Source organism: Nerophis ophidion, linkage group LG06 (assembly GCF_033978795.1).
Source record: "Nerophis ophidion isolate RoL-2023_Sa linkage group LG06, RoL_Noph_v1.0, whole genome shotgun sequence".
NCBI lineage: Eukaryota > Metazoa > Chordata > Actinopteri > Syngnathiformes > Syngnathidae > Nerophis > Nerophis ophidion.
Window position 1 is genome coordinate 38,039,799 of NC_084616.1, and position 27,455 is coordinate 38,067,253.

The 27,455-nt window shown below is 41.8% G+C and overlaps 1 protein-coding gene across 14 annotated transcripts in view; it reads right to left on the bottom strand.

Annotated features, from left to right (window-relative positions):
- The window catches only part of LOC133554659 (diacylglycerol kinase zeta-like), a 244,663-nt gene that overhangs the window by 20,969 nt on the left and 196,239 nt on the right, over positions 1 to 27,455 (bottom strand). For 10 of the 14 annotated variants that reach the window (XM_061903651.1, XM_061903653.1, XM_061903648.1 and 7 more), the window contains 3 exons: positions 13,311 to 13,382; positions 13,175 to 13,231; positions 11,029 to 11,081 (listed from right to left, as the gene is read on the bottom strand). In XM_061903651.1, coding sequence (XP_061759635.1) covers positions 11,029 to 11,081; positions 13,175 to 13,231; positions 13,311 to 13,382 — 182 coding nt within the window. Of the gene's footprint in view, positions 1 to 675; positions 2,356 to 10,530; positions 10,876 to 11,028; positions 11,082 to 13,174; positions 13,232 to 13,310; positions 13,383 to 27,455 lie in introns of those variants that run through there. The other 4 variants (XM_061903656.1, XM_061903657.1, XM_061903662.1 and 1 more) reach the window with 4 other exon arrangements.

Consider the following 27,455-nt stretch of genomic DNA (forward strand, 5'->3'; position numbering starts at 1 on the left):
CATGAATGGCGGGCGTGACGACGTTCAAGAGGAAGCAAATAGCATTCGGTGAATGGCGGGCGCGATGACGTTCAAGAGGACGTTAAGAGTAATATCATCACGGCACTCCCTTAATATTGTAGTCCGAGTGAAAATTGGAGAACGTTGACTCCGGGTGATGTCCGGGAGAGGCATTGAATTCCGGAATCTCCCTGGAACAATCTGGGGGGTCGGCGATTGTGCAGCTGAGCCGCATCAGAGTTGCCAAAGAGCCGCATGCGATTCCGGAGCCGCGGGTTGCAGAACCCTGCTCTAAAGGATATCACCACATGGGCTCAGGAACACTTCAGAAAACCACTGACACTAAATACAGTTCGTCGCTACATCTGTAAGTGCAAGTTAAAGCTCTACTATGCAACGTGAAAACCATTTATCAACAACATCCAGGAACGCCACCGGCTTCTCCGGACCAGAGATCATTTAAGATGGACTGATGCAAAGTGGAAAAGTGTTCCGTGGTCTGACGAGTCCACATTTCAAATTGTTTTTGGAAATATTCGACATCGTGTCATCCAGACCAAAGGCGCAAAGTTCAAAAGCCAACATCTGTGATGGTATGAGGGTGCATTAGTGCCCAATGCATGGGTAACTTACACATCTGTGAAGGCACCATTGAAGGCACCATTAATGCTGAAAGGTGCATACCGGTTTTGGAACAACATATGCTGCCATCTAAGCGCCGTCTTTTTCATGGACGCCCCTACTTATTTCAGCAAGACTATGCTAAACCACATTCAGAACGCGTTACAACAGCGTGGCTTCGTAAAAAAAGAGTGCAGGTACTTTCCTGGCCCGCCTGCAGTCCAGACCTGTCTCCCATTGAAAATGTGTGGCGCATTATGAAGCGTAAAATACGACAGCGGAGACCCCGGACTGTTGAACGACTGAAGCTCTACATAAAACAAGAATGGGAAATAATTCCACTTTCAAAGCTTCAACAATTAGTTTCCTCAGTTCCCAAAAGTTTATTGAGTGTTGTTAAAAGAAAAGGTTATGTTACACAGTGGTGAACATGCCCTTTCCCAACTACTTTGACACGTGTTGCAGCCATGAAATTGTAGGTTAATTATTATTTGCAAAAAATATATATATTTATGAGTTTGAACATCAAATATCTTGTCTTTGTAGTGCATTCAATTGAATATGGGTTGAAAAGGATTTTCAAATCATGGTTTTCTGTTTATATTTACATCTGACAAAATTTCCCAACTCATATGGAAACGGAGTTTGTATTGTAATTACCTACCCGAATAATAAGTGTATTCTTTTTTATATGGGTGGAGTATTCTCAATTTGTCAACCATTCTGAACTCAGTACAGACATTTCGTAAAATATTTGCACATCTTTCTGCTCTGTGTATTTTAGCATTTGAAGAGTCAAGTTTTGGGTTCATAGATTTTAGTCTGATCTTAATATTACCACCCCCTTAGTTCTTGGCACCAAAAAGTCTAATAATTTCATCATTAAATCTGAATTCTGCTCTGGTGGATAATACACATTTAAAAAGCAAACCTGTTCAGACTCCACTTTTCCAATCACCAAAACATATTGACCTTCTTTATCAGCACACTATTCTTCTTTTACAAAACTAACATGGGGTTTGATAACTATTTCTACCCTTCTCTTACATGTTTTTAATGAACTAGAGAATATTTGACATCGTGTTTCTCTCATTAATCTCTGATGTCCTTCCTTTGTAAAATTAGTTTTTTGTAAGTATAAAATATCACCCCCATCTTTCTCCAACTGCAATATAACAGTTTTCCTCTTGAAAACATTATTCATCCCATTTAAGGTTAAACGGAGTTATTTTCAGATAACGCATAATTCCTTTCTAAAAACAAAACGAGATATATATTGTTCATCCATATTGACATTAGAGAAAAATAAATCCAAAGACCACCTAATATTTTGTCAATCAAATGCAGTTGAAAAAAATGAATCATAAATATAAACAAAAATTGCAACACTCATGGTTTGCTTCCGCCAAAAATAGATCTTCTTATCACCCATTTGAGGGTGATATTGTATATTACTTATATGTACTGGATGCCTAAAAAAGTGAAAAGAGAAAAAGGAAAAAAATAAAATGTTCCTGGGCTATTTACACAAAGATAATCTGTCACTCACTCACACACTCCACTCACATTCTCCTCCCCCTTTCCAGTCACAGTGGTCCACATCCCTTTCAGCATCTCCTCTTGCACTTTCTCCATGTTGTCCTCCCCCACAAGTATTCCCATGTCCTCCAGGGCAGAGGCCGCTGCTGTCAGAGTCGAAAATAACTTGACTCCTCCATCCATGAATATTTTCAGCTGTGCAGGGTACAGAGGTTGAGCTTTTATCTTCTTCTATTTCAGCAGTTTAATTACATCTGGTACGTTTCCTCTTTTTCATGGGGTCTGTCATGTAGTCCGGTTGAAGAACACTACTAGTCCCTTATAGCTCGTCCGAGGCTTGTTGTATGATGAACTCTTTTGCTTGATAGTGAACGAAGTAGACACTAATTACTCAGGGTAGATGTTATTCCGTCAGCTTGTGTTTGGGTATTCGATGAGCTCTCTAAATTTGGGGATCCAAATAAAGCAAGAACATATAAAGCTTTTTCTCCACTCCTTCTGTAATACCATGAATACAAATGTTTCTCCGTCTTTAATGCCTTAAGAACATTACACTTTTTCAATCACCTGGTCCGGTCTTTGGATTCTCCTAAATTCTCTTCCACCGTTGTTGTTTGTTGCTCCAGCATTGTCAATCTTTCAATCATTTTCTTTTTGTTTTTCTCCAACCTCTTTAGGGCTTTTTTGTTATCCTGGGCTGCTTTCACATGTTTTTGTTGTAGATTCCTTAATTCATCAATAATTTGGCAATCACCATCACGCTCTCCACCTGCCTCTGCAGTATCCGGTCTTTGTCGAGTTGCATACTGCTATGTTATTGTATCTTCTTATTTTTGCCAGACTTTTCTATTCTCCCCTTTGTCGAGTTTTCATGAGTTCGTGTGAGCTTCAATTTACATTAGAGGATCCCAAAAGCGGGCTTCACGGTGGCAGAGGGGTTAGTGCGTCTGCCTCACAATACGAAGGTCCTGCAGTCCTGGGTTCAATCCCAGGCTCGGGATCTTTCTGTGTGGAGTTTGGCTGTTCTCCCCGTGAATGTGTGGTACCCGGCCAGATAAAGCTATCAGGACCACATCATCTGCAAAAAGCAGAGACCTATTCCCGCGGCCACCAAACCGGAACCCCTAAACTCCTCTACTCCTCCTAGAAATTTTGTCCATAAAAGTTATGAACAGAATCAGTGACAAAGGGCAGCCTTGGCGAAGTCCAACCATCACTGGAGACGTGTCCGACATACTGCCAGCAATGCGGACCAAGCTCTGTTACTGATCCTACAGGGAACGAACCGCCACAATCAGACAGTCCGATACCCATACTCTCTGAGCACTCCCCACAGGACTTCCCGGGGGACACGGTCGAAGGCCTTCTACAAGTCCACAAAACACATGTAGACTGGTTGGGCAAACTCCCATGCACCCTCAAGGACCCTGCCGAGATTACAGAGCTGGTCCACAGTTCCAGGACCAGGACGAAAACCACACTGTTCCACCTCAATTCGAGGTTCGACTATCCGGCATGGCCTCCTCTCCAGTACACCTGAATAAACCTTACCGGGAAGGCTGAGGAGTGTGATCCCACGATAGTTGGAACACACCTTCCGGTCCCCCTTCTTAAAGAAAGGGACCACCACCCCGGTCTGCCAATCCAGAGATACCGCCCCCGATGTCCACGCGATAATGCAGAGTCTTGTCAATCAAGACAGCCCCACAGCATCCAGAGCCTTAAGGATAACTACCTCAGCAACCTCAGCCCCAGAAATAAGAGAGCCCACCACAGATTCTGCAGGCACTGCTTCCTCGTAGGAAGACGTGTTGGTGGGATTGAGGAGGTCTTCGAGGTATTCCTTCCACCGATCCACAACATCCGCTGTTAAGGTCAGCAGAACACCATCTGCAGCATACACGGTGTTGACTGTGCACTGCTTCCCCTTCCTGAGGCGGCGGATGGTGGTCCAGAATCGCTTCGAAGCTGTCCGGAAGTCGTTTTCCATGGCTTCTCCGAACTCCTCCCATGTCCGAGTTTTTGCCTCCGCGACCGCTGAAGCTGCACACCGCTTGGAATGTCGGTACCTGTCCACTGCCTCCGGAGTCCTATGAGCCCAAAGAACCCGATAGGACTCCTTCTTCATCTTGACGGCATCCCTCACTGCCGGTGTCCACCAACGGGTTTGAGGATTACCGCCACGACAGGCACCAACTACTTTACGGCCACAGCTCCAGTCAACCGCCTCAACAATAGACGTGCGGAACATGTTCCACTCGGACTCAATGTCCAGCACCTCCCTCGTGACATGTTCAAAGTTTTTCCAGAGGTGGGAATTGAAACGCTCTCTGACAGGAGACTCTGCCAGACGTTCCCAGCAAACCCTCACAATGCGTTTGGGCCTGCCAGGTCTGTCCGGCATCCTCCACCACCATCGCAGCCAACTCACCACCAGGTGGTGATCGGTTGAAAGCTCCGCCCCTCTCTCCACCCGAGTGTCCAAAACATGAGGCCGCAAATCCGATGACACAACTACAAAGTCGATCATGGAACTGCGGCAAAGTTTGAACATGGTGTTTGATATGGACAGTGTGTGACAAGCACAAAAGTCCAATAACAGAACACCACTCGGGTTCAGATCTGGGCGGCCATTCTTCCCAATCAAGCTTCTCCAGGATTCACTGTCATTGCCAACATGAGCATTGAAGTCCCCCAATAGGACAAGGGAATCACCCGGGCTAGAACTTTCCAGTACTCCCTCGAGTGTCTCCAAAAAGGGTGGGTACTCTGAACTGCTGTTTGGTGCGTAAGCACAAACAACAGTCAGGAACCGTCCCCTCACCCGAAGACAGAGGAGGGCTACCCTCTCGTCCACTGGGTTGAACTCCTACGTATAGCTTTGAGCCGGGGGGCAACAAGAATTGCTACCCCAGCTCGTCGCGTCTCACTGCCGGCAACGCCAGAGTGGAAGAGAGTCCAGTCCCTCTTGAGAGAAGTGGTTCCAGAGCCTTTGCTGTGCGTCGAGGTGAGTCTGACTATATCCAGCCGGAACTTCTCTACCTCGCGCATGAGCTAGCTTATGTAACCGAGGATCGGACCGCCAAGTGCCCTGCCTTCGGCTTCCGCCCAGCTCACACTGCACCTGACCTCTATGGCCCCTGCTATGGGTGGTGAGCCCATTGCAGGGGGGGCCCATGTTGCCTCTTCGGGCTGAGCCCGGCTGGGCCATCGTGCCCCACCTCCAGGCCTGACTTCAGAGGGGGGCCCCGGTGACCCGCGTCCGAGCGAGGGAAATCTGAGTCCTTTTCTTGTGTTATTCATAGAGGTCTTCGAGCTGCTCTTTGTCTGATCCCTCACCTAGGACCAGTTTGCCTTGGGAGACCCCAACAGGGGGCATAGAAGCACCCGGACAACATAGGGACACGCAAACTCCTCTACCACGTTAAGGTGGCAGCTCAGAGAGGTGCAGGCTATTTTGGTGGATTTTACGAGCCGACACAACATCCCGGAGGAGCTAACAAGTAGCCCTGAAGTACTGTGGCTACCGTTCTCGGCAAGGCGGAGGTGAAGACGCCGTGGCCGAAGGGGCGGCTTATTAGCCAGACTAAAGATGAACCCAAACAGACCAGCGATACCAAGTCTATTCCTGGCTAATGCGAGATCACTTGCTTCTCATGGTGAAGAGGATAAGATTGACAAGGTGTAGCAACACTGTGATGGATAGCTGCGCTCGATTGATTACGGAAACCTGGCTTACGTCCTCAATCCCAGACGTTAGCATGGAGCTAACTGGTTATACAACACACAGGCAGGACAGAAACGCAGAGGCTACCGGCAAGCGGCGTGGAGTGGGGTGGATTTTTAACCTACCTAAACCACAACTGGACTTCAGATTCAACATATTCCAAGCGGGAATATGTTGAATAGACAACTTTAATTTGTCAAGTGTGGTGCACAAGCGTTGCTACCAAAAGTACCATTACTGCTATTATGTAGCATCGTTTGAAAAGTCACCTGTTAATAACTGTTTAATAAATTCAGTTTTGGTAAGTTGACTTAGTTTTGATTTCCTTCTCTGCATGAAAGTTTAAAACGAGCATATATTAATGCAGTATGAACAAGAATGTTTGAATGTAGACATATAGAATCATCATACTGCTGTGATTGTATGCATCAAGTGTTAATTCAAGGCTAAGGCAAACTACTGAGATATATATCGTATATCGCGATATGGCATAAAAATATTGCGATATTAAAAAAAGGCCATATCGCCCAGCCCTAGCTCCTATCATAACCAAAACGGTCAAAAGCTAGCCAGAGGGAGCCATGGAACAGCTGCAGGACTGCTTTGAAACAACAGACTGGTCAGTTTTTGAAAACTCAAACTTGGAGCAGTACACAGCAGCGGTGCTGGGGTACATCAAACACTGCATAGACACTGTCACAGTGGACAAGCACATCCAGGTCTACCCCAACAGGAAGCCCTGGATGACAAAAAAGAACACGGCTTACTTAAAGAGAGAGACAGTCCGTTCACTGTGCAGGAAACAGGCACTCTGCAGGCTTGTCAGAGCCAATCTGAAGAGAGGTATCAGAGAGGCTAAAGCCGAGCACAGGAGGAAAATGGAAGACCACCTTCAGAGCATTAACACCAAGGAGGTATGGAAAGGAATACAACACATGACCAACTTCAGCCCTACACTACTCTCTGGGTCACCTGGAGATGGGGGTGAGCTAAGTGCAGCTGCTTTTTGTGGATTAGAGTTTGGCATTTAACACCATAATCCCTGACAGACTGGTGTCCAAACTGTCAGACCTGGGTCTATTGAACTCCATCTGGACTTCTTATCCAACCGCCCCCAAACGGTGCAGTTGAGCCGCCACATGTCATTGGGCCTATACCTCAGCAACGGCTTTACACAAGGCTGCGTGCTAAGCCCCCTACTATACTCCCTCTACACATATGACTGCACACCTGCCCACTCCAGCAACTCCGTCATCAAATTTGCGGAAGACACCACTGTAGTGGGGCTCATCTCGGGGGGAGACGAGGCTGCATATCGGGACAAGGTGGAGAAGCTGTCAGAGTGGTGCACAGTAAGCAACCTGGCCCTGAACACCTCCAAGACCAAGGAGCTGGTCATAGACTTCAGGAGGAAAAAATTGGACATGCTTGCCCTGGTCATCAGCGGTGACTGCGTGGAGAAGGTCTCCGACTTCCGCTTCCAAGGAGTCCACCTGGACGACGACCTAACCTGGAGCACCAACACCACGGCTACCATCAAGAAGGCACACCAGAGACTGCACTTCCTAAGAATACTCAGGAACAACCTGAGTGTGCCTTCTTGATGGTAGCCGTGGTGTTGGTGCTCCTGCTGGTGTCCTTCTACCGGTGCTCTATTGAGAGCATCCTGACCTAATGCATCTGCGTGTGGTTCAGCAGCTGCACAGCCGCAGAGAAACTGTCAATGATAAATAAATGGGTTGTACTTGTATAGCGCTTTTCTACCTTCAAGGTACTCAAAGCGCTTTGACACTACTTCCACATTTACAAAGGCGCTCCAGAGGGTCGTAAAAACCACCCAGAAGATCATTGGATGCCACAACAAAGACAGCATATTTGATGTTCAAACTGATAAACATTTTTTTTTTGTGCAAATAATCATTAACTTTAGAATTTTATGCCAGAAACACGTGACAAAGAAGTTGGGAAAGGTGGCAATAAATACTGATAAAGTTGAGGAATGTTCATCAAACACTTATGTGGAACATCCCACAGGTGTGCAGGCTAATTGGGAACAGGTAGGTGCCATGATTGGGTATAAAAGCAGCTTCCATGAAATGCTAAGTAATTCACAAACAAGGATGGGGTGAGGGTCACCACTTTGTAAGGAAATTGTCAAACAGTTTAGAACAACATTTCTCACTGAGCTATTGCAAAGAATTTAGGGATTTTACCATCTACTATCCGTAAAGACATCCAAAAGTTCTAGAATCTGGAGAAATCACTGCACGTAAGCGATGATATTACGGACTTTTGAACCCTCAGGCGGTACTGCATCAAAAACCGACATCAGTGTGTAAAGGATATCACCACATGGGCTCAGGAACACTTCATAAAACCACTGTCAGTAACTACAGTTGGTCGCTACATCTGTAAGTGCAAGTTAAAACTACTATGCAAAGCCACACCCATTTATCAACAATATCCTAAAACGCCGCCGGCTTGGCTGGGTTCGAGCTCACCTAAGATGGTCTGATGCAAAGTGGAAAGGTATTCTGTAGTCTGATGAGTCCACATTTCAAATTATATTTTGGAAACGGAGGATGTGGTGTCCTCCAGAACAAAGAGGAAAAAACCCTTCGGATTGTTATAGGCGCAAATTACAAAAGCCAGCATCTGTGATGGTATGGAGGTATAATAGTGCTTAAGGAATGGGTAATTTACACATCTGTGAAGGCACCATTAATGCTGAATGGTCCATACAGGTTTTGGAGCAACATATGTTGTCGTCCAAGCAACGTTGTCATGGACGCGTCTGCTTATTTCAGCAAGACAAGTGTTACAATAGCGTGGCGTCGTAAAAAAAGAGTGCGGGTACTTTCCTGGCCCGCCTGCAGTCCAGACCTGTCTCCCATCAAAAATGTGTGGCGCATTATGAAGCGTAAAATAAGACAGCGGAGACCCCGGACTATTGAACAACTGAAGCTCTACATAAAACAAGAATGGGAAGGAATTCCACTTTCAAAGCTTCAACAATTAGTTTCCTGAGTTCCCAAACGTTTATTGAGTGTTGTTAAAAGAAAAAGTGATGTAACACAGTGGTGAACATGTCCTTTCCCAAATACTTTGGCACATGTTGCAGCCATGAAATTCTAAGTTAATTATTATTTGCAAAAAAGAATAAAGTTTATGAGTTTGAACATCAAATATCTTGTCTTTTTAGTGCAGTCACCTAAATATGGGTTGAAAAGGATTTACAAATCATTGGATTTCGTTTGTATTTACATCTTACACAATTTCCCAACTCATATGGAAACGGGGTTTGTATATATATAGATACATATCTTCGTTTTTTTAATCTTTTTTTTTACTATTTATATTACTAAATTATTGTGTATGTCCCTTAGGGGACCTGCTCCAATTTTGTTGTTCTTTGAACATGTTCATTGTAATAATGACAAATAAAACTCTATTCTATTCTAAAATGTTTTGTATAATTTTTCAGGTCAAAACAATGTCTTGTGTTTAGTTTTTAAATAGACACAGACAAAACCGACAGTTCCTGTATTAAAATCGAAAAAATAGTAGATCTAATAACTTCAGTGCATTGTAATCCATAAACTTTAAGAAAAGTTGTAAACACAACACTTTTGGAAAAGCTCTCAGGTTATCTACTGTTGTTTGCTCAAGTAGCAACAATTTAATACAGAAAAAAAGCAAGCTGTGCACCAGGTAGAGGTGTTACAACACCACAGTAGTCCATCTATACTATTAAAAGCTATTAAGTTACCATTTACTAACCAATGAAGATAATTAATCGCTGGTCGCGTCCACAACTGCCTGCAGAAGTAGCAGTTGTTTTTCACAGTTTTAAATCATATCAGCTGACACATAGAAGTAATTTGGGTGCTGTTTTTTGGAGTTTGTTTGGTGGTTTGTGGAGGCCGTGTGTCCTGGAGGCAAGCACAGAAATGGCCCCAAAAAGGTGCACCATGCAGGGCTGTCGTGTGGAGAGTGCTGGCCCTTGGCTAGCACAGCTCCACAAAGGGGAGTATTCTAGTGCACGATGAATGTTTCTTCTCAATAACAGCATCCTAGTCACATTGTGGCAATTTCTGTGACTTTATGCCTTCTATTTTTAGCGCAAATCGATAATTCTGCTAATTTCCGTGTATCCAGAAGTGGGACTGTAAAAGTTTGACTCTACTTGGCTGTTCCGCTTTGTGTTTTTTATGCTTTGTAGCGGCACCTGAATTAATGTTTCAGCACGCGGGTGTCATAATTACTACAGTCAGATAGATAAAAGTATGGATAGCAGTATCATTAGTCCAGCATTTTAACAGTCCGCTTGGATCAACCCAATTAGAAACCCCTTTTCAGGGTAGCATTGTTTTTGTAACACTTTCGGTGCAGTCTGCCCTGTCGATGTTGTCAGTTGCAAACGAGAATGTTACTTTCGCTATATGTCCTCACAGAAGTCTTACAAGATTAGAACGGCCATGTTTTATAACAGATACATGACATTCCAACCGGATATCAACCAATCCATACTAGATATAGCTCAATCCAGAGGCTCGCCAAACAATTCATATCTCTAAAGTTAAAATCTGTTATCGATTTGTCCCGATTATTTTTTAACCCCGAATTGTAATCTATTCTATGCTTTCAATCAATAGTTATGGCTGATAGTTTAGATTAATTCATATAGAAATCGATGGGCATCAACATTTACAATGCAAATAAAGACACTAGGTATTTATGAGTTGCTACGCATTGACTGATTTGCACAAAACACCTTGTCGTTAAGACGATGTAAAGACAACATTTTCTTTAGAGAACGACAAATAAAAATATTATTTTGAAGCATACAAAAAAAACAACAACTTCATAAAATATTTTTAATATTTGCATTGCGTTGTGGAATCCTAACGACATTACAGAAAATCTAGCAATCTTTTGGTTGAGCTGTATGCAAAGTGAAAGCCAAGAGTGGAGAAGATACTGTATACCTGTATGTCAGAAGTATTTTGACAAAAAAAAAAGCATTCATTTCAACTTTGAGAAACACACTCTGCTAGACCAAAGAGTTAGAGCTATGTGTCATGTGCAACATACCGTAAATGAATCACAATTGTGCACGAGTGAGTGTGTGTGTGTAGTACCTTTTTCTTCTTCTTCACCTCCTGCATTGCTTGCCTTTTGGCCCGTTTCATGTCTGGAGGGAGACCATCAAGCGCACACACATACAGGCATGTTTTTTCACTGTTTTAATGTGCAACTTTAAAATGAACAGGGATCCTCGTCGAACTATAACAAAACTGACTCTGGAAGTTGAATAAAAATAAGAAAGCTGAGCATTAAAAACAACATACAACTCTTACTTCGATCTCATCCATCCATCCATTTTCTACCGCTTATTCCCTTTGGGGTCGCGGGGGGCGCTCATGCACAAGTAAAATACTTTTGTAATATTTATTTGTTGCATAATCAAATAAAAAATGATTGTATTGTAAAAAAAGGGCATGCAAGGAAGTATTACAGATCCAAAATATCCAAAAATCTGGAAATCTTATTCCTTTTGAGATTTTGTTCAAATGTTATTTCTTACAAATAGAGAGTCGCTCTATTCCGCCTATAAAGCGCTCTAAAAAACATCTAAACACCTCCATCATTGTTTTATATACACACTATATGTATATAGGTAATAAGGCACATTCATAACAACATGTACCGTATTTTTAGGACCATAAGGCGCACAGGATTGCCTATGAGCGGGTCTACTTAGGTCTACATTAATACAAAAGGCACTCTGGATAATTATAAGGCGCATTAAAGGCATTTTGTGAGTTTTTTTCTTCATTTAAAACACTTTCAGATAATATGTCTCCTCATAGGTGCCATTTTGGGGTTCCTAAACAAACACACATTATAATAGGTTAGAGTGTCCGCCCTGAGATCGGTAGGTTGGGAGTTCAAACCCCGGCCGAGTCATACCAAAGACTATAAAAATGGGACCCATTACTTCCCTGCTTGGCACTCAGCATCAAGGGTTGGAATTGGGGGTTAAATTACCACAAATGATTCCCGGGGGCGGCACCGCTGTTGCCCACTGCTCCCCTCACCTCCCAGGGGGTGAATAAGGGGATGGGTCAAAAGCAGAGGACAAATTTCGCCACACCTAGTGTGTGTGTGACAATCATTGGTACTTTAACTTTAATAATACCCCAATGTTGAAGCACAGCCCCTCTGACTATGGTAGCCGTAATGTGTAGACAATCAAGCAGTGCGGCTTCGTAGCTTACGGAAGTCTTACTAAAACATTTTGACAGATTTTCGAGCTCTTTATGTAATATTTTATATTCTCAATGAGAACATTAAAGTTTTGGGCTTGCTTGTTAGCGTCCACACGTGCGGTCGCGATCAAAAGTTTACATACACTTGTAAAGAACATAATGGGTGACTTGAGTTTCCAATAATTTGTACACCTCTTATTTTTTTGTGACATACTAGTTGGTCACAAAAAACATTGATGAAATTGGGTTCTTTTATGAAGTTATTATGGGTCTACTGAAAGTGTGACCAAATCTACTGGGTCAAAAGTATACATACAGCAATGTTCATATTTGGTTACATGTCCCTTGACAAGTTTCACTGCAAAAAGGCGCTGTGGTAGCTTTCAACAAGCTTCTGGTTGAATTTTTGACCACTCCTCTTCAAAAATTGGTGCAGTTTAGCTAAATTTGTTGGTTTTCTGACATTGACTTGTTTTTTCAGCATTGTCCACACGTTTAAGTTAGGACTTTGGGAAGGCCATTCTAAAACCTTAATTGTAACCTGATTTAGCCATTCCTTTACCACTTTTGACATGTGTTTGGGGTCACTGCCCCGTTGGAACACCCAAATGCTCCCCAGAAGCTTGTGGATGGCTACCAAAAGCGCAATATTGCAGTGAAACTTGCAAAGAGACATGTAACCAAATATTAACATTGCTGTATGTGTACTTTTCACCCAGCAGATTTGGTCACATGTTCAGTAGACCCATAATAACTTCATAAAATAACTAAACTTTATGAATGTTTTTTGTGACAAAAAAGTATGTGCTCTATTCACTCAATCAGAAAAAAAAAAAGAATTGTCGAAATTATTGGAAACTCAAGACAGCCATGACATTGTGTTCTTTACAAGTGTATGTAAACTTTTGATCGCAACTGTATGTCTTATGTGACTGCCATCTACCAAATACTGTTGCAAGGACCTGTACTTCTACAGTTTATCCAACAATACACCTTTTAAATATGTGTTACTGACCTCACTTTTGGCTTTAGCTCATCATTGGTGTTGACAGAGCGCAGGATGCAGCCTTTCCTGAAAAAATACACACAAAACAGTAACAGAATAAGAAAAAAAAACAAAGGTAAAGGCAATAGGCCATTTTGTGACCAACCTTCTGAGTTTCCGGGCCTCAGGTGTTGAGCTGAATGCAGAGGCTTCAGCTGCAAAGCCATCACTGTCAATGCTGCAAAGACAACGCAGACTGGTTAAAATAGAACAGGCTGACGTACACTGTAAGGCTTTGTGCTTTGTACTTCTGTCTGCTGACACTTGCTGCTGCCGTTAAAAATCTAAGTACCATTGTTCTATCTGTGTTTCTAATTATTTTTCAGCTTTCTTTATTCCTTCTCAAACATACTTAGTAGTCTTTTCAAACTTGCAAAGCCCCAACTCTCTCTCTCACCGCCCCTTTCTCACAAGCTCACTGCTAAGCTAACGAAGCTAAGCTAGTTGCGGCTAAAAGCAACTACGCTCCAAAGGCATCTGCTCCCCCTTCGCTGACGACTGCAAGAACTCGACTCGGTGAAAGAAACAACGCGAGTATGGCTCCCTGCTCTTCAAGCACCGTTCTCATGGCTAAGTTTGCCCTATTAGAGGACCGTGTCCGCCGTGTCTGCTAACGTTAAAGGCCTACTGAAATGAGATTTTCTTATTCAAACGGGGATAGCAGGTCCATTCTATGTGTCATACTTGATCTTTTCGCGATATTGCCATATTTCTGCTGAAAGGATTTAGTAGAGAACATAGACGATAACGTTTGGAACTTTTGGTCGCTAATAAAAAAGCCTTGCCTTTACCGGAAGTATGTGCGCGTGACATCACTGGTGTGAGGGCTCCTCCCATCCTCACATTGTTTATAATGTGAGCCACCAGCAGTAAGAGCAATTCGGACCGAGAAAGCGACAATTTTCCCATTAATTTGAGCGAGGATGAAAGATTCGTGGTTGAGGATATTGATAGTGAAGGACTAGAAAGAAAAAAATAAAAATAAAATAAAATAAAATAAAAAGTGACGGCTCTGAGCGGCGGCAGTGTGAGCGTTTCAGATGTAATTAGACACATTTACTAGGATAATTCTGGAAGATCCTTTATCTGCTTATTGTTCTAATAGTGTTATAGTGAGATTGTAAAGACATACTTCAAATTCGGATGGCTGCGGTGAACACGCCAGTGTCTCAGAGAGAAGCCGAGCTCACAGCTGCCTTTTTTGACAACTACTGCAGGAGGACGCATAATCCACTGATGTCTCCCGTAAGAGCCGACTTAATATCACAATTTTCCCATCCAAAAACATGGTGGTTGACATAGAGAAACATGTTCGCTTGACCGCTATGTGTTAAAGCTTCACAACAAACAAAGAAACACCGGCTGTGTCTCGGTGCTAAAGACAGCTGCAATACACCGCTTTCCACCAACAGCATTGTTCTTTATAGTCTCCATTATTAATTGAACAAATTGCAAAAGATTCAGCAACACAGAATTCCAAATTACTGTGTAATTATGCGATGAAAAGAGACAACTTTTAGCCTTAAGTGGTGCTGAGCTAATATGTCCCCTCCAACCAATAACGTCACAAACACACGTCATCATACGCGTCATCATTCCGCGACGTTTTCAACAAGAAACTCACCGGGAAATTTAAAATTGTAATTTAGTAAACTAAACCGGCCGTATTGGCACGTGTTGCAATGTTAGGATTTCAGGTTTTGGAACAACATACAGTATGCTGCCATCTAAGCGCCGTCTTTTTCATGGACGTCCCTGCTTATTTCAGCAAGACAATACCAAGCCACATTCAGCACGTGTTACAACAGCGTGGCTTCGTAAAAAAAGAGTGCGGGTATTTTCCTGGCCCGCCTGCAGTCCAGACCTGTCTCTCATCGAAAATGTGTGGCGCATTATGAAGCGCAAAATACGACACCGGAGACCCCGGACTGTTGAACGACTGAAGCTCTACATAAAACAAGAATGGGAAAGAATTCCACTTTCAAAGTTTCAACAATTAGTTTCCTCGGATCCCAAAAGTTTATTGAGTGTTGTTAAAAGAAAAGGTGATGTAACACAGTGGTGAACATGGCCTTTCCCAACTACTTTGACACGTGTTGCAGCCATGAAATTCTAAGTTAATTAGTATTTGCAAAAAAAAAAAAAAGTTTATGAATTTGAACATCAAATATCTTGTCTTTATAGTGCATTCAACTGGATATGGGTTGAAAAGGATTTGCAAATCATTGTATTCTGTTTATATTTACATCTAACACAATTTCCCAACTCATATGAAAACAGGGTTTGTAAAACAGTGCTGCTAATTCATTTAATTTTCTTCGCTAACAGCCATAATGTTTTGAATTCAACAAATACTTTTTAACAGACACTAAACAGGTGTGTTATTGATTGTACTATTGCACTTCCTTTTGAACGTGTTGGCTCACTGCGGGTGCTATGGGGTCATTGTTTACAATATATTCTCCTATGTCCCACTCTCCCTTGTGGAGGGGGTCCGGTCCGATCCAGTGGCCATGTACTGCTCGCCTGTGTATCGGCTGGGGACATCTCTGCGCTGCTGATCCGCCTCCGCTTGGGATGTTTTCCTGCTGGCTCCGCTGTGAACGGGACTCTCGCTGCAGTGTTGGATCCGCTTTGGACTGGACTCTTGCGACTGTGTTGGATCCATTATGGATTGAACTTTCACAGTATCATGTTATACCTGCTTGACATCCATTGCTTTCCTCCTCTCCAAGGTTCTCATAGTCATCATTATCACCGACGTCCCACTGGGTGTGAATTTTTCTTTGCCCTTATGTGGGCCTACCGAGGATGTCGTAGTGGTTTGTGCAGCCCTTTGAGACACTAGTGATTTAGTGCTATATAAGTAAACATTGATTGATTGATTGAATATTTCCTTCTGCTTACTACTTTAAACCGTTAGTTAAAGTGCTGTTCTGTCTCCTAGTTGGTCATAGCGTTCCTATTCATTTGGATTATTGATTCATCAGTCCAAGCAATGGTTCTATAAGTTTTGAAATGTACCTAAAACTATTCATACTTACTAAACAGTCCCGTGTGAGTGTTTTAATGCATTTGTACCTACTATCATAATGTACTCGAGCTAGCGTTGTTAGCGGTTTCATAAATTCACCAAATTGTCACTATGGACTTATTGTGTCTTCTGCAGCGAGTGAGTCAAAAAACGATGTATTATGTTTTGTATGATCAGCCGTTTTATTTCAGTGTTGCAGGGACTGTTTGGAAACAATTAAGGTATCTAAATAAAATGTTTCTATGGAAATAACTAATTTCACAACGTGCTCATAAAGCCCTCTAAAATACATCCAAAAACAACCAACAATGCTCCATTTACATGTAGTGACTGCGTATTGACCAAGTATTAGTGACGTTGTTATTGTAAGAGCTAATGCAGAGAACAAACTTTTAGTAACACCGCAAATTAATCACCGACAGGTAACTTATGCAGCTGTTGACATACCGAGTACCAGATTACAAATAGTGCCTCTCACCTGTATAGTTCCAGGTTCTAGCTATAAACCCAGTAGCTGGTCAACTTAAACATTCATTGTAAACCTAGTAGGTAATAGGAAGATGAGACAATATGGTCGTTTGCTCTCAGCATTTTTTTTTCCTTGCTCCAATCAGCCGGCAATTCAAGGCATTGTACAGTAAGTGATTTTTTTGTTTAATGTTTGTAGTTTGTATTTCTAGTTCAGCACTTAGTACTAGTGATACATCTACTAGTGATGTATGTGTGATACCATTGATTCTCTTTCCCATGAGATACAAATTAAAAATCAGGCTGGTTTTGGTGATACCGATCCGATACTGATACTTTGTGCAAATATACCTGATGTGTCTGCTGAAATTTAAAAGGTAGTGTATTTCCAGTGTTGTTGCACTTGGAGTATCATCTTCAAACAATATAAAATTGAAGTATGAAACAAATGATGGTGTTATTCTGCACTGAATGTGTGATCTTACTTATATTCAACTCTGTATGTACCATAGTGTCTCTAAATAGCCTACAATAAAAAGTTGCATACACTTGCTGTTATGAGTTATGTAATGTTACTGAGTGACTAAATTTAATTGCGGTATTATACAAACGACGGACTGAATAACTGAGCATTAGGTATCAAGGTGGAAGAAAAGTAGATCCCACCAATTATGTTTCATTTAAAGGGGAACATTATCACCAGATCTATGTAAGCGTCAATATATACCTTGATGGTGCAGAAAAAAGACCATATATTTTTTCAACCGATTTCCGAACTCTAGATGGGTGAATTTTGGCAAATTAAATGCCTTTCTGTTTATTGCTCTGGTGGCGATGACGTCAGAACGTGACGTCACCGAGGTAATACTCCCGCCATTTTCATTTTCTACACATTACACACACGGGTCTCAGCTCTGTTATTTTCCGTTTTTTAGACTATTTTTTGGAACCTTGGAGACATTATGCCTCGTCGGTGTGTTGTCGGAGGGTGTAACAACACTAACAGGGAGGGATTCAAGTTGCACCGAAGATGCGAAAGTGTCTGCCGCCAGACCCCCATTGAATGTGCTGTAGTGTCTGCCGCCAGACCCCCATTGAATGTGCTGTAGTGTCTTCACATTTGACCGGCAATGACAGACATGACACAGAGATGTATGGATAACCTGCAGATGTATTTGCAACAATAAAGTCAACGAAATCTCAAAGGTGAGTTTTGTTGTTGACTTATGTGCTAATCAGACATATTTAGTTGCGGCGTGACTGCCAGCTAATCGATGCTAACATGCTACGCTAATCAATGCTAACAGGCTACGCTAATCGATGCTAACATGCTATTTACCGGCGATGACAGACATGGCACAGAGATGTATAGATAACCTGCAGATGCATTTGCAATGATAAAGTCAACGAAATTACAAAGGGGAGTTTTGTTGATGTTGACTTATGTGCTAATCAGACATATTTGGTCGCGGCGTGACTGCCAACTAATCGATGCTAACATGCTATTTACCGGCGGTGCTACAGCAGACATGGCACAGAGATTTATGGATAACCTGCAGATGCATTTGCAACTATATTACGTTTCCTTTCACCCACATTTAATGCGAAAAAAACACTTACCAATCGACGGATTTAAGTTGCTCCATTATCACAAAATGCGAAAGTCCTGATCGTTTGGTCCGCACATTTTACCGGTGATGCTAACGCAGCTATTCGGCCATGCTATGGCTATGAATAGCATCAATAGCTATTCGCTCAATAGCTTCAGTTTCTTCTTCAATACTTTCATACTCCAACCATCTGTTTCAATACATGCGTAATCTGTTGAATCGCTTAAGCCGCTGAAATCCGAGTCTGAATCCGAGCTAATGTCACTATATCTTGCTGTGGTATTCCCATTGTTTGTTTACATTGGCAGCACTGTATGACGTCACAGGAAAATCGATAGTGGTTTCGAAGATAGCGAAAATAAGGCACTTTAAAGCTTTATTTAGGGATATTCCAGGACCGGTAAAATTTTGAAAAAAAACTTCAAAAAATACAACAAGCCACTGGAAACTGATTTTTATTGTTTTTAACCCTTTTGAAATTGTGATAATGTTCCCCTTTAAACAAGATCTCGATGACACTGTGCTCCTGTTAATGATATACAATAACTTAAATAACTGCAGTATCAAATTTGTTGATATTTTGATTTGACAATCGATAATAAAGCATACAGATCTGGTAACTAAGGTATCAGTATTTCAGTATCGATCTGCATATCACTAACATTTACCATCTGCACAATCTTTCTACCTTTGGGCACCAATAAAAAACCTTGACCTTGACGATGCTTGGCGTTTCAATATAGTTTGCTAATGTGCTAACGATAGAGCTGACAGTTCCTTGGGAGGATCGCATAAGAGGAGGCAAACGAGTGGAAGCGGTCAAAGTACCAGGAGCTAGTCGAGCAATCCCGCAGAGGAGGCTGGAAGGCACGCTGTGAGCCCATTGAAGTGGGGTGTAGAGGCTTTGCTGGCTGCTCACTGTGTAAGGTGTTTACACTACTTGGCATCACAGGTGATGGGAAAAGGAAGGCCATCAAGGCCACAATGGAGGCAGCAAAGAGAGCCTCTAGATGGCTTTGGATCAGGAGGAGCGAACTGTGGGCCAATGCTACTGGGACACGAGCTGGGGTCTGATCAACCCTGGCTGGGTCACCTGAAGGAGGGGGTATGAAGTTGAAAGACCCGAAACCCCCAGTGAACTCAGGCACATCACTCAGGATGTGTCCCAGTGCATCTGAGGATGTATCTTACAATCATCTAGCTTCTAAAACGTGTAGCTCATCCGCCGTACATTCAGGCACAAAAAGATAAGGTTCTAAATAATAATGTGTCCCAAAGTAGGCGTTGCTGGCTTTCATGAAGTCTGCCATAATCAGTAGTTGCAATTTTTCAAGTAAATAGCGAGCTCTGTGAAATCAAAGCCACACCGTATTGCTTAAAATGGCCAAAGTACAGTAATATATACATGTTATTATGAAAGTGCATGTTTATACATATATATATATATATATATATATATATATATATATATATATATATATATATATATATATATATACATATATATGTATAAACATGCACTATATATAATGTTGATGGAGGTTTTTGAATGATTTTCAGAATATTAAAGGCAGAATAGTTTAAATCCCCACTACATGGACAACAAAGACTCACGGCAGGTGTGGCCAGGTATCCAACACCTGACAAGCTACAAAAGGCATTCATCGGCAGCCAACAACACAGAAGACTGGCTAGCGGAGGAATTCAATCACTTGTTTGGTTGTTTTAAGTCAACCAAATCAGCCATACCCCATATGCCCCTACTGCCCTGTAGTCCTCAACTGCAGTGAAGGCTATAAACCCGCATAAAGCGGTTGGGTGATGGCATATTGGGGTAAGTGATTCGAGATGGTGCAGACCGGGAGCACTGAGAGGGATATTAAATTCATCCCTGCGACAAGCCCAGGTCTCACCTTGTTCTAAGGCATCCATTGAGATACCAGTCTCCAAGAAGAAAGCCATAGTAGACTTAAATGAGTACAGACCAGTGGCACTGACGTTTGTAGTAATGATGTGTTTGCCTACAGGTCAAACGAGTCCACAGAAGATTTCTTCGCCACTGCTCTCCACTCAGCTTTTGACAATTTGGACCTCCTGGATACCAATGTCCGAATGCTGTTTGTAGGCGTTAACTCAGCGTTCAATACCATCATCTATGACATCCTGGTGGAGAAACTAAGCTTACTGGGTCCAACCCTCCTCATGTGTTTCTGAGTAAAAAACTTTCTGACCAACCAACCTATTGTTGTTAAAATGGGTCATTTCTGCTCCGCCACCCAGTCATTTAGCACTTGGCTACCCTCAGGACCGCGTGTTGAGCCAGTTTCTGTATGCTCTTTATACATAAGACTGTGTCCCCATTCAGCTCTTGAACACCATCAGTTCGCCGACGTCATCACACTGGTGCACTAGATCACAGGGGGTGAGGATACAGGCGCCGGCAGGGTGGTGCACCAAGAACAACCTGATGCTTAACACCACAAACATCAAGGATATGGACATTGATTTTAGAATATATAAAGGGGAAAATGCTCCACGTATAGTAAATAGAGGATGTGTGGAAACTGTGACCTCCTTTAAGTTCCTGGGAACTTACATCTCAGAGGAGCTCAAATGTCAATATTTCAGCACTGGTCAGAAAGGCACAGATACTCCATTTCCTTTGGACGCAGCGGAAGAATTAACTTGAGAAGAAACTGCACTTATCTTTTTTTCAGGCCACCACAGATGATGTAACAGAGTGGTTTGCTGCAGGAAGGTCCTGCAGAGAGTGACCAAGACTTCGTTGAATATTATCAGTCGCCGACTACCCTCACCGGAGGACCTTGCTGGCTTGGCAGAGCAAACCAAATCCTAGCAAACTGCTCTTACTCTACTCAGCACCTGCTCAACATGGCGTCATCAAGGAAGAAAATTCGGTCACACAAGAGCAGGACGGATTTAAAAACTATTTTTACCCGTGGACCATCAGGATATTGAATCTGTCCCATAGTTTACACCGATTTTTAATGTTGAACTACTGTTTGTACTGGTAATTATCTTTAACATGTTATTCAATGTTTGTTTTGTACTTCAACTGCACTTAAAGTAACCACCTGTATTTTCGTTATACTCTCATGTTTGATGACACTAGAACATTCTATTTTATTCCATTCTACAACAGAACCTGTTGATAGGAATACAAAATTACTGCCTCGGTTCAGCACTTGTCCTGACCACAGATCTTGGCCATGCTCATAGAACTGTTTGCTAATACCGTGGGCTTAAACATTGTCTGTTATGAGATACTGATTTGAATAAATCATGAGCTGTAAAACATGCCGTAGGGCTTCCGCAAGCAAGCCAGGCTATTTGATAACCACACAAGTAATCCATTGAGTTATAATAACAACATAGGGTGTTGTTAGATCACAAAAAGGTTAAACAGCATTATCTGATAAAAGACCTGACAAAATACAGTGGTACCTCAAATTACGAGTGCCTGAACGTAAAAGTATTTTGAGATACGAGCGCTGTCTCTGGATTTTTTTATATCTTTTAAATTGAGAGCATACTTTTGAGTTATGAGTTGTTCTTTTTTTAAGCCTGTTAAACCAGCAGAATGGCGAAAACAGATGCAAAGAAGAGCTCTGACAAGAAGCAGGTGACAAATACCGAATCAGAGAAACAAACTATTAAAAACCTGGTGAGACAGCCGAACCACAGCACTGTTAGTCTACATCCCAAAAAGCAATAGCCAGACTTTGCGGCATGCATCCTAGGACACCAAACGTTCAGATGACGGACATTTATCCATGAAAATATGGAGAAGCCGGTGGTGTGCCTGATGTGTTTAAGTTTGTCCTATATCCTGACTAAAAACTGGACGATCAAGCATTACAGACAAACAAATCCCTTGGTGTCAACTCCAGTCAGACACTCAAAGACGATCCCGGGCAGCATAAACAACAATAGCAATTCCGGAAAAGCAGCCCGGAGCAGCACTAATTTGCTTATAGGGAGAACCAATCAAATGAAGATATCATTGCTATTGAACAGCTTGAGCTTTAGAACACCTACACACCTACAAGCTCTTTGTAGTTTTTAGTTCAGCTTTCAACATAATACGACCAAACAAACTCAGATCTAATCTCCAAAACCTTTGTCTGAACACCACTCCATGTAACTGGATTTTGCACTTTTCATTAACGCACACACTATGTGAGAATGGGCAAGTATACTTGATCCACCCTTTTTATAAACACAGGGGCCCCGCAGGGCTGTGTATTAAGCTCAACGCTCTACACCAGGTGTGTCAAACTCAAATACAGAGTGGGCCGAAATTTTAAACTGAACAAAGCCGCGAGCCAAGGTTGAACAAATTAACCTTTTAATAGGGACCCAAACAAGTTTTGCATTGAATATTGAACAAGCAAGGCTGATATAACTTTATAGTGACATGCAAAATCCAGTTTCAAATAATAATAATAATAATAATAATTAAAAAAATATCAATAGTATATCAAATACAATTTAAATAAAAATGGAATGCCTCTTTTCTATGTGCAGCCTTCTGAGGTAAATATCAAAATAAACTTTTTCCACAGGCTAATAATACATTTGAAAATAAAATAACAATAATGAATGAATCAAACATTCAAGCCTTGAAGTAGCAAGAGAAAGTGCATGAATAAATTGTTAATTATTGCTCAGTTTGCTCCACTGATTTGCTTTACCACTGAATATGGAACAAGCAACAATTATATAACTTAATAGTGCAAAATCAACTTAAAAAAAAAAAAAAAAAAAAAAACATCAAAGGTAAAATTAATAACATTTAAATAAAACATTTAATGCCTCTTTTCTATTTGCAGCCTTCTGAGGTAACTATCAACATTACATTTTTCCACAGGCTAATAAATCTTAAATAAATATATAAAATAACAATGAGTTGGGTGGGGTTGGGGGTGGGGGGCGGGGTTAGGTTGTAGCGATGGGTGCATATTGTAGTGTCCCGGAAGAGTTAGTGCTGCAAAGGATTGTGGGTATTTGTTCTGTTGTGTCTATGTTGTGTTACGGTGCAGATGTTCTACCGAAATGTGTTTGTCATTCTTGTTTTTTTGTGGGTTCACAGTGCGGCGCATATTTGTTAAAGTTGTTTATACGGCCACCCTCAGTCTGACATGTATGGCTGTTGAGCAAGTATCCTGGCATTCACTTAAGTGTGTGTATAAGTCGCATATATTATGTGACTTGGCCAGCATGCTGTTTGTATGGAGGAAAAGCGGACGTGACAACATATTGTAGACAAAGCTAAAGGCAGTGCCTTATAGGCACGCCCCCAATATTGTTGTCCGGGTGGAAATCTGGAGAAATTCGGGAGAATGGTTGGAAAATCGGGAGAGTTGGCAAGTATGAGTATTAGCGGCAAATGCAATGTTACAGCGGCTCTGCCGCTGTATAGTACCGGCGGGCCAGCTCTAATGTTAATTTGATATTGCCTCAAGGGCCAAATGAAATTGCACATTTGTCCCGCGTGCCAGAGTTTGACACCCATGCTCTACACCCTCTTCACAAATGACTGCACAGCCTCTAATGCAGGTGTTTCAAACTCATTTTATTAAGGGCCACGTCGCAACTATAGCGACCCTCTTTATATTGATATAAACATAGCCTTGGTACACAATTGCATAAGAAATTATTTGCTATTCTTATACATTTACTAACAGATGATGGATAACTTGCTTTGCAAATCATAATCAATGACGAGCTAATATTTAAGTATGGTGGTACCTAAAGCTACAGATAAAAATAACTTTGTTTTCCAACCACTGTAAACCAAACATTTAGCAGCGGTCTAGCTTCCACAGCCTGCTGACATCCCCTGGCTGCTGGGGTTTGCTACTCCACATACGGCTTGCCTTAAGGTGCACGCCTGCCTGAAATTGCCCGGGGGTCTCTACCTCAGTTGGGCTATGAAACTACGACTTCCTCTCCGCTTCAACTGTTGTCTAGTAACTCTCCAAGCACATTGCCTGAAAAGTGCCATCTCTTCTCTAACATAATGATTGTGGGAGGTAGTTTTTAATTTTGAAGTCCTATTTAGTCTGTTGGAAGAGGTAAAGAGTGCTGGCCATGGGAATTTTTCAACATCTACTTACACTGCTCCTTCACAAATAAATTATTTTGGAATTTTGCAATAAAGTGCAAAAAAAACAAAAAAAAAACAGCACCCTCCGCGACCCCGAAAGGGACAAGCGGTAGGAGATGGATGGATGGGCACCTCCATTCTCCACTCTCTTTCGGCAAGTTACGTTTTAGAGGGACTCAAAAGTTTCTTAAAGGAGAACTGCAGTTTTTTAGAATTTTGCCTACCGTTCACAATCACTATGAAAGACTAAATAAATACTAAATATTGAATACAAGTAAATACAAGGGACGGCATAGCTCGGTTGCTAGACTTGAGGGTTCCAGGTTCAATCCAGGTTCAATCCCCGCTTACGCCATCCTAGTCACTGCCATTGTGTCCTTGGGCAAGACACTTTACTCACCTGCTCCCAGTGCCACCCACACTGGTTTAAATGTAACTTAGATATTGGGTTTCACTACGTAAAGCGCTTTGAGTCACTAGAGAAAAAGCGCTATATAAATATAATTCACTTCACTTCACAAAAGTCCGCTTACAGTGAAGCAAATGGAAGCGCCACTATTTCGCCCATAAAATCCAATAAATAACCGCGAAAAAGCCGCCATCAGTCATTTTGTGACTTGAATATTAGCCAAGTATTAGTGATATTGTTATTATAAGCGCTATCGCAGACAAACTATTTATAGCGGCGCTGTGATCACTACCATGTGTACCTATGTTTACATCATCGAGTGGTCTGCTGCTTTTTCGCTTGCTTCCTTGTCCTTATACATTCATTGAAGATAATAAATCATGCATCTCACCTGGACAGAAGAAGTCTGAGTAGGTATTCCGATTTAAACACCAATTCCAACCCTTGATGCTGAGTGCCAAGCAGGAAAGAATGCTGGTATGAGCTTTTAAACATAGCCCGTTCACTGCTGCCTATCAAATGGTGAATAAGATACTCTATGGGGGTCCATATGTTTATAAATCTAAATGTGATGAAGTCAGTGCCTCACCAGCCATGAACCTCACCGCATGTCACTGGTTCTGACGTATCATATGATTTTCTGATACAACTGAATCCACTAATGGTATTTTTGTAGTACCCTTCATTTTGAAAAGTATAAAAAATAATTTATATACATTGTGGTAACGGTAACAAAATTGTATCAACACAACTGTATATCTTACATACAAATTCACTGCCTATAGAAAGGCAGTATGAATAAAGAATTATTAGTTGAGGTAAAACAGTCTGTGACTTGTGCCATTTTTGCCATTTTAAAGACTGGTAGAGGTTATGATTAAATATTTTATTATTTCCGCAACAATGACAAACATGAGGAAAACCACTATGTTTCTGTGTGTAGGTGTGTTCATCAGAAATAGACAGAGATGGGAAGAAGCATAAGAGAGGGATGTAATTATAGTAGGAGGAATATTGTTCACCTATGGCCGAGCGTGGGCTAACAGCTACACTGCTCGTCTGTGTGCGTGCGCTACCAGAACAGTAAAACAATGTGATTCAAGTGCTCTAAAAGGCATTTATTCCATTTCTCTCTCCATCAACTTTTTTTTTTTCATATTACCATCCCGATTTCACTCTCTCGCCAATGGCTTGAATGCTTCTCGGCCAACTCATCTCTGCACCTCATCCGCCCACTTTATGCACTCAGAATTGCAAATCACACTGCCAACACAAGCATACTGTACACATGCAAACTGTTGTTTGGATCACAATATTGTGTTGTTCTCTGTGTCAACGTGTATATTATTTTGTATTAAAAAACAGATAATAAATTAGACACACCTAACATAGCTACATATATATATACACAAGCATAATTTATACACCTACACATACATATATAAATGAATATATACATATATAAATAAATACATACAGTCGTGGTGAAAAGTTTAGATACACTTGTGAAGGACATAATGTTATGGCTGTCTTGAGTTTCAACTCTTATTTTTTTGTGATAGAGTAATTGGATCACAAAAAACATTCATGAAGTTTGGTTCATTTATGAATTTATTATGGGTCTACTGAAAATACGACCAAATTTGCTGGGTCAAAAGTATACATACAGCAACATTCATTATCAATTTTGGTGATAAAGAAAAGTTACAATCAAATCAAATTAGCTTCATGGCATGGCCTCTTAACTTCCTGTGAGTGAGTATGATTGACGACTCCTGTTGACATCTCTGAACGCACTGCTCATGTGGGCTCAGAGTGGGCTCCGCTCATGTAATGCAGTCATTAGACTCGGTTACAAACGCGACAATGGAAAAGTCAAAGGAACTCGACACATATCTGAAAAAACGAATCATTGACTTGAACAAGTCAGGAAAGTCACTTGGAGCCATTTCAAAGTGGCTTAAGGTCCCAAGGGCAACTGTGCAGACAATTGTTCGTAAGTATAAAGTGCATGGCACAGTTTTGTCACCGCCACAATTAGGAAGGAAACACCAGCTATCACCTGCTGCTGGGAGAAAATTGGTCAGGATGATCAATAGTCAATCGAGAACCACCAAAAAGCAGATTTGCAATAAATTGGAAGCTGCTGGAACACGGGTGTCAGTGTCCACAGTCAAGCTGTTTTGCATCGCCATGGACTGAGAGGCAACCATGAAAGAAGGAAGCCCTTGCTCCAGAAGCGAAACCTTACAGCTTGTCTAAAGTTTACTGCTGATCACATGGACAAAGATAAGATCTTCTGGAGGAAAGTTCTGTGGTCAGATGAAACAAAAAATAGGCTGTTTGGCCACAACACCCAGCAATACTTTGGAAGATAAAAGGTGAGGCCTTTAATCCCAGATACATTATGCCTACCGTCAAGCATATTGGTGATAGTGTTATACTCTGGGCTTGTTTTGCTGCCAAGATTTGCTGCCGGCTAGAATTAAGGTTTTAGAATGGCCTTCCCAAAGTGTGACTCGAACCCCATTGAGAACATGTGGACCATGCCGAAGAAACAAGTCCATGTCAGAAAAACAACAAATTTAGCTGAACTGCAC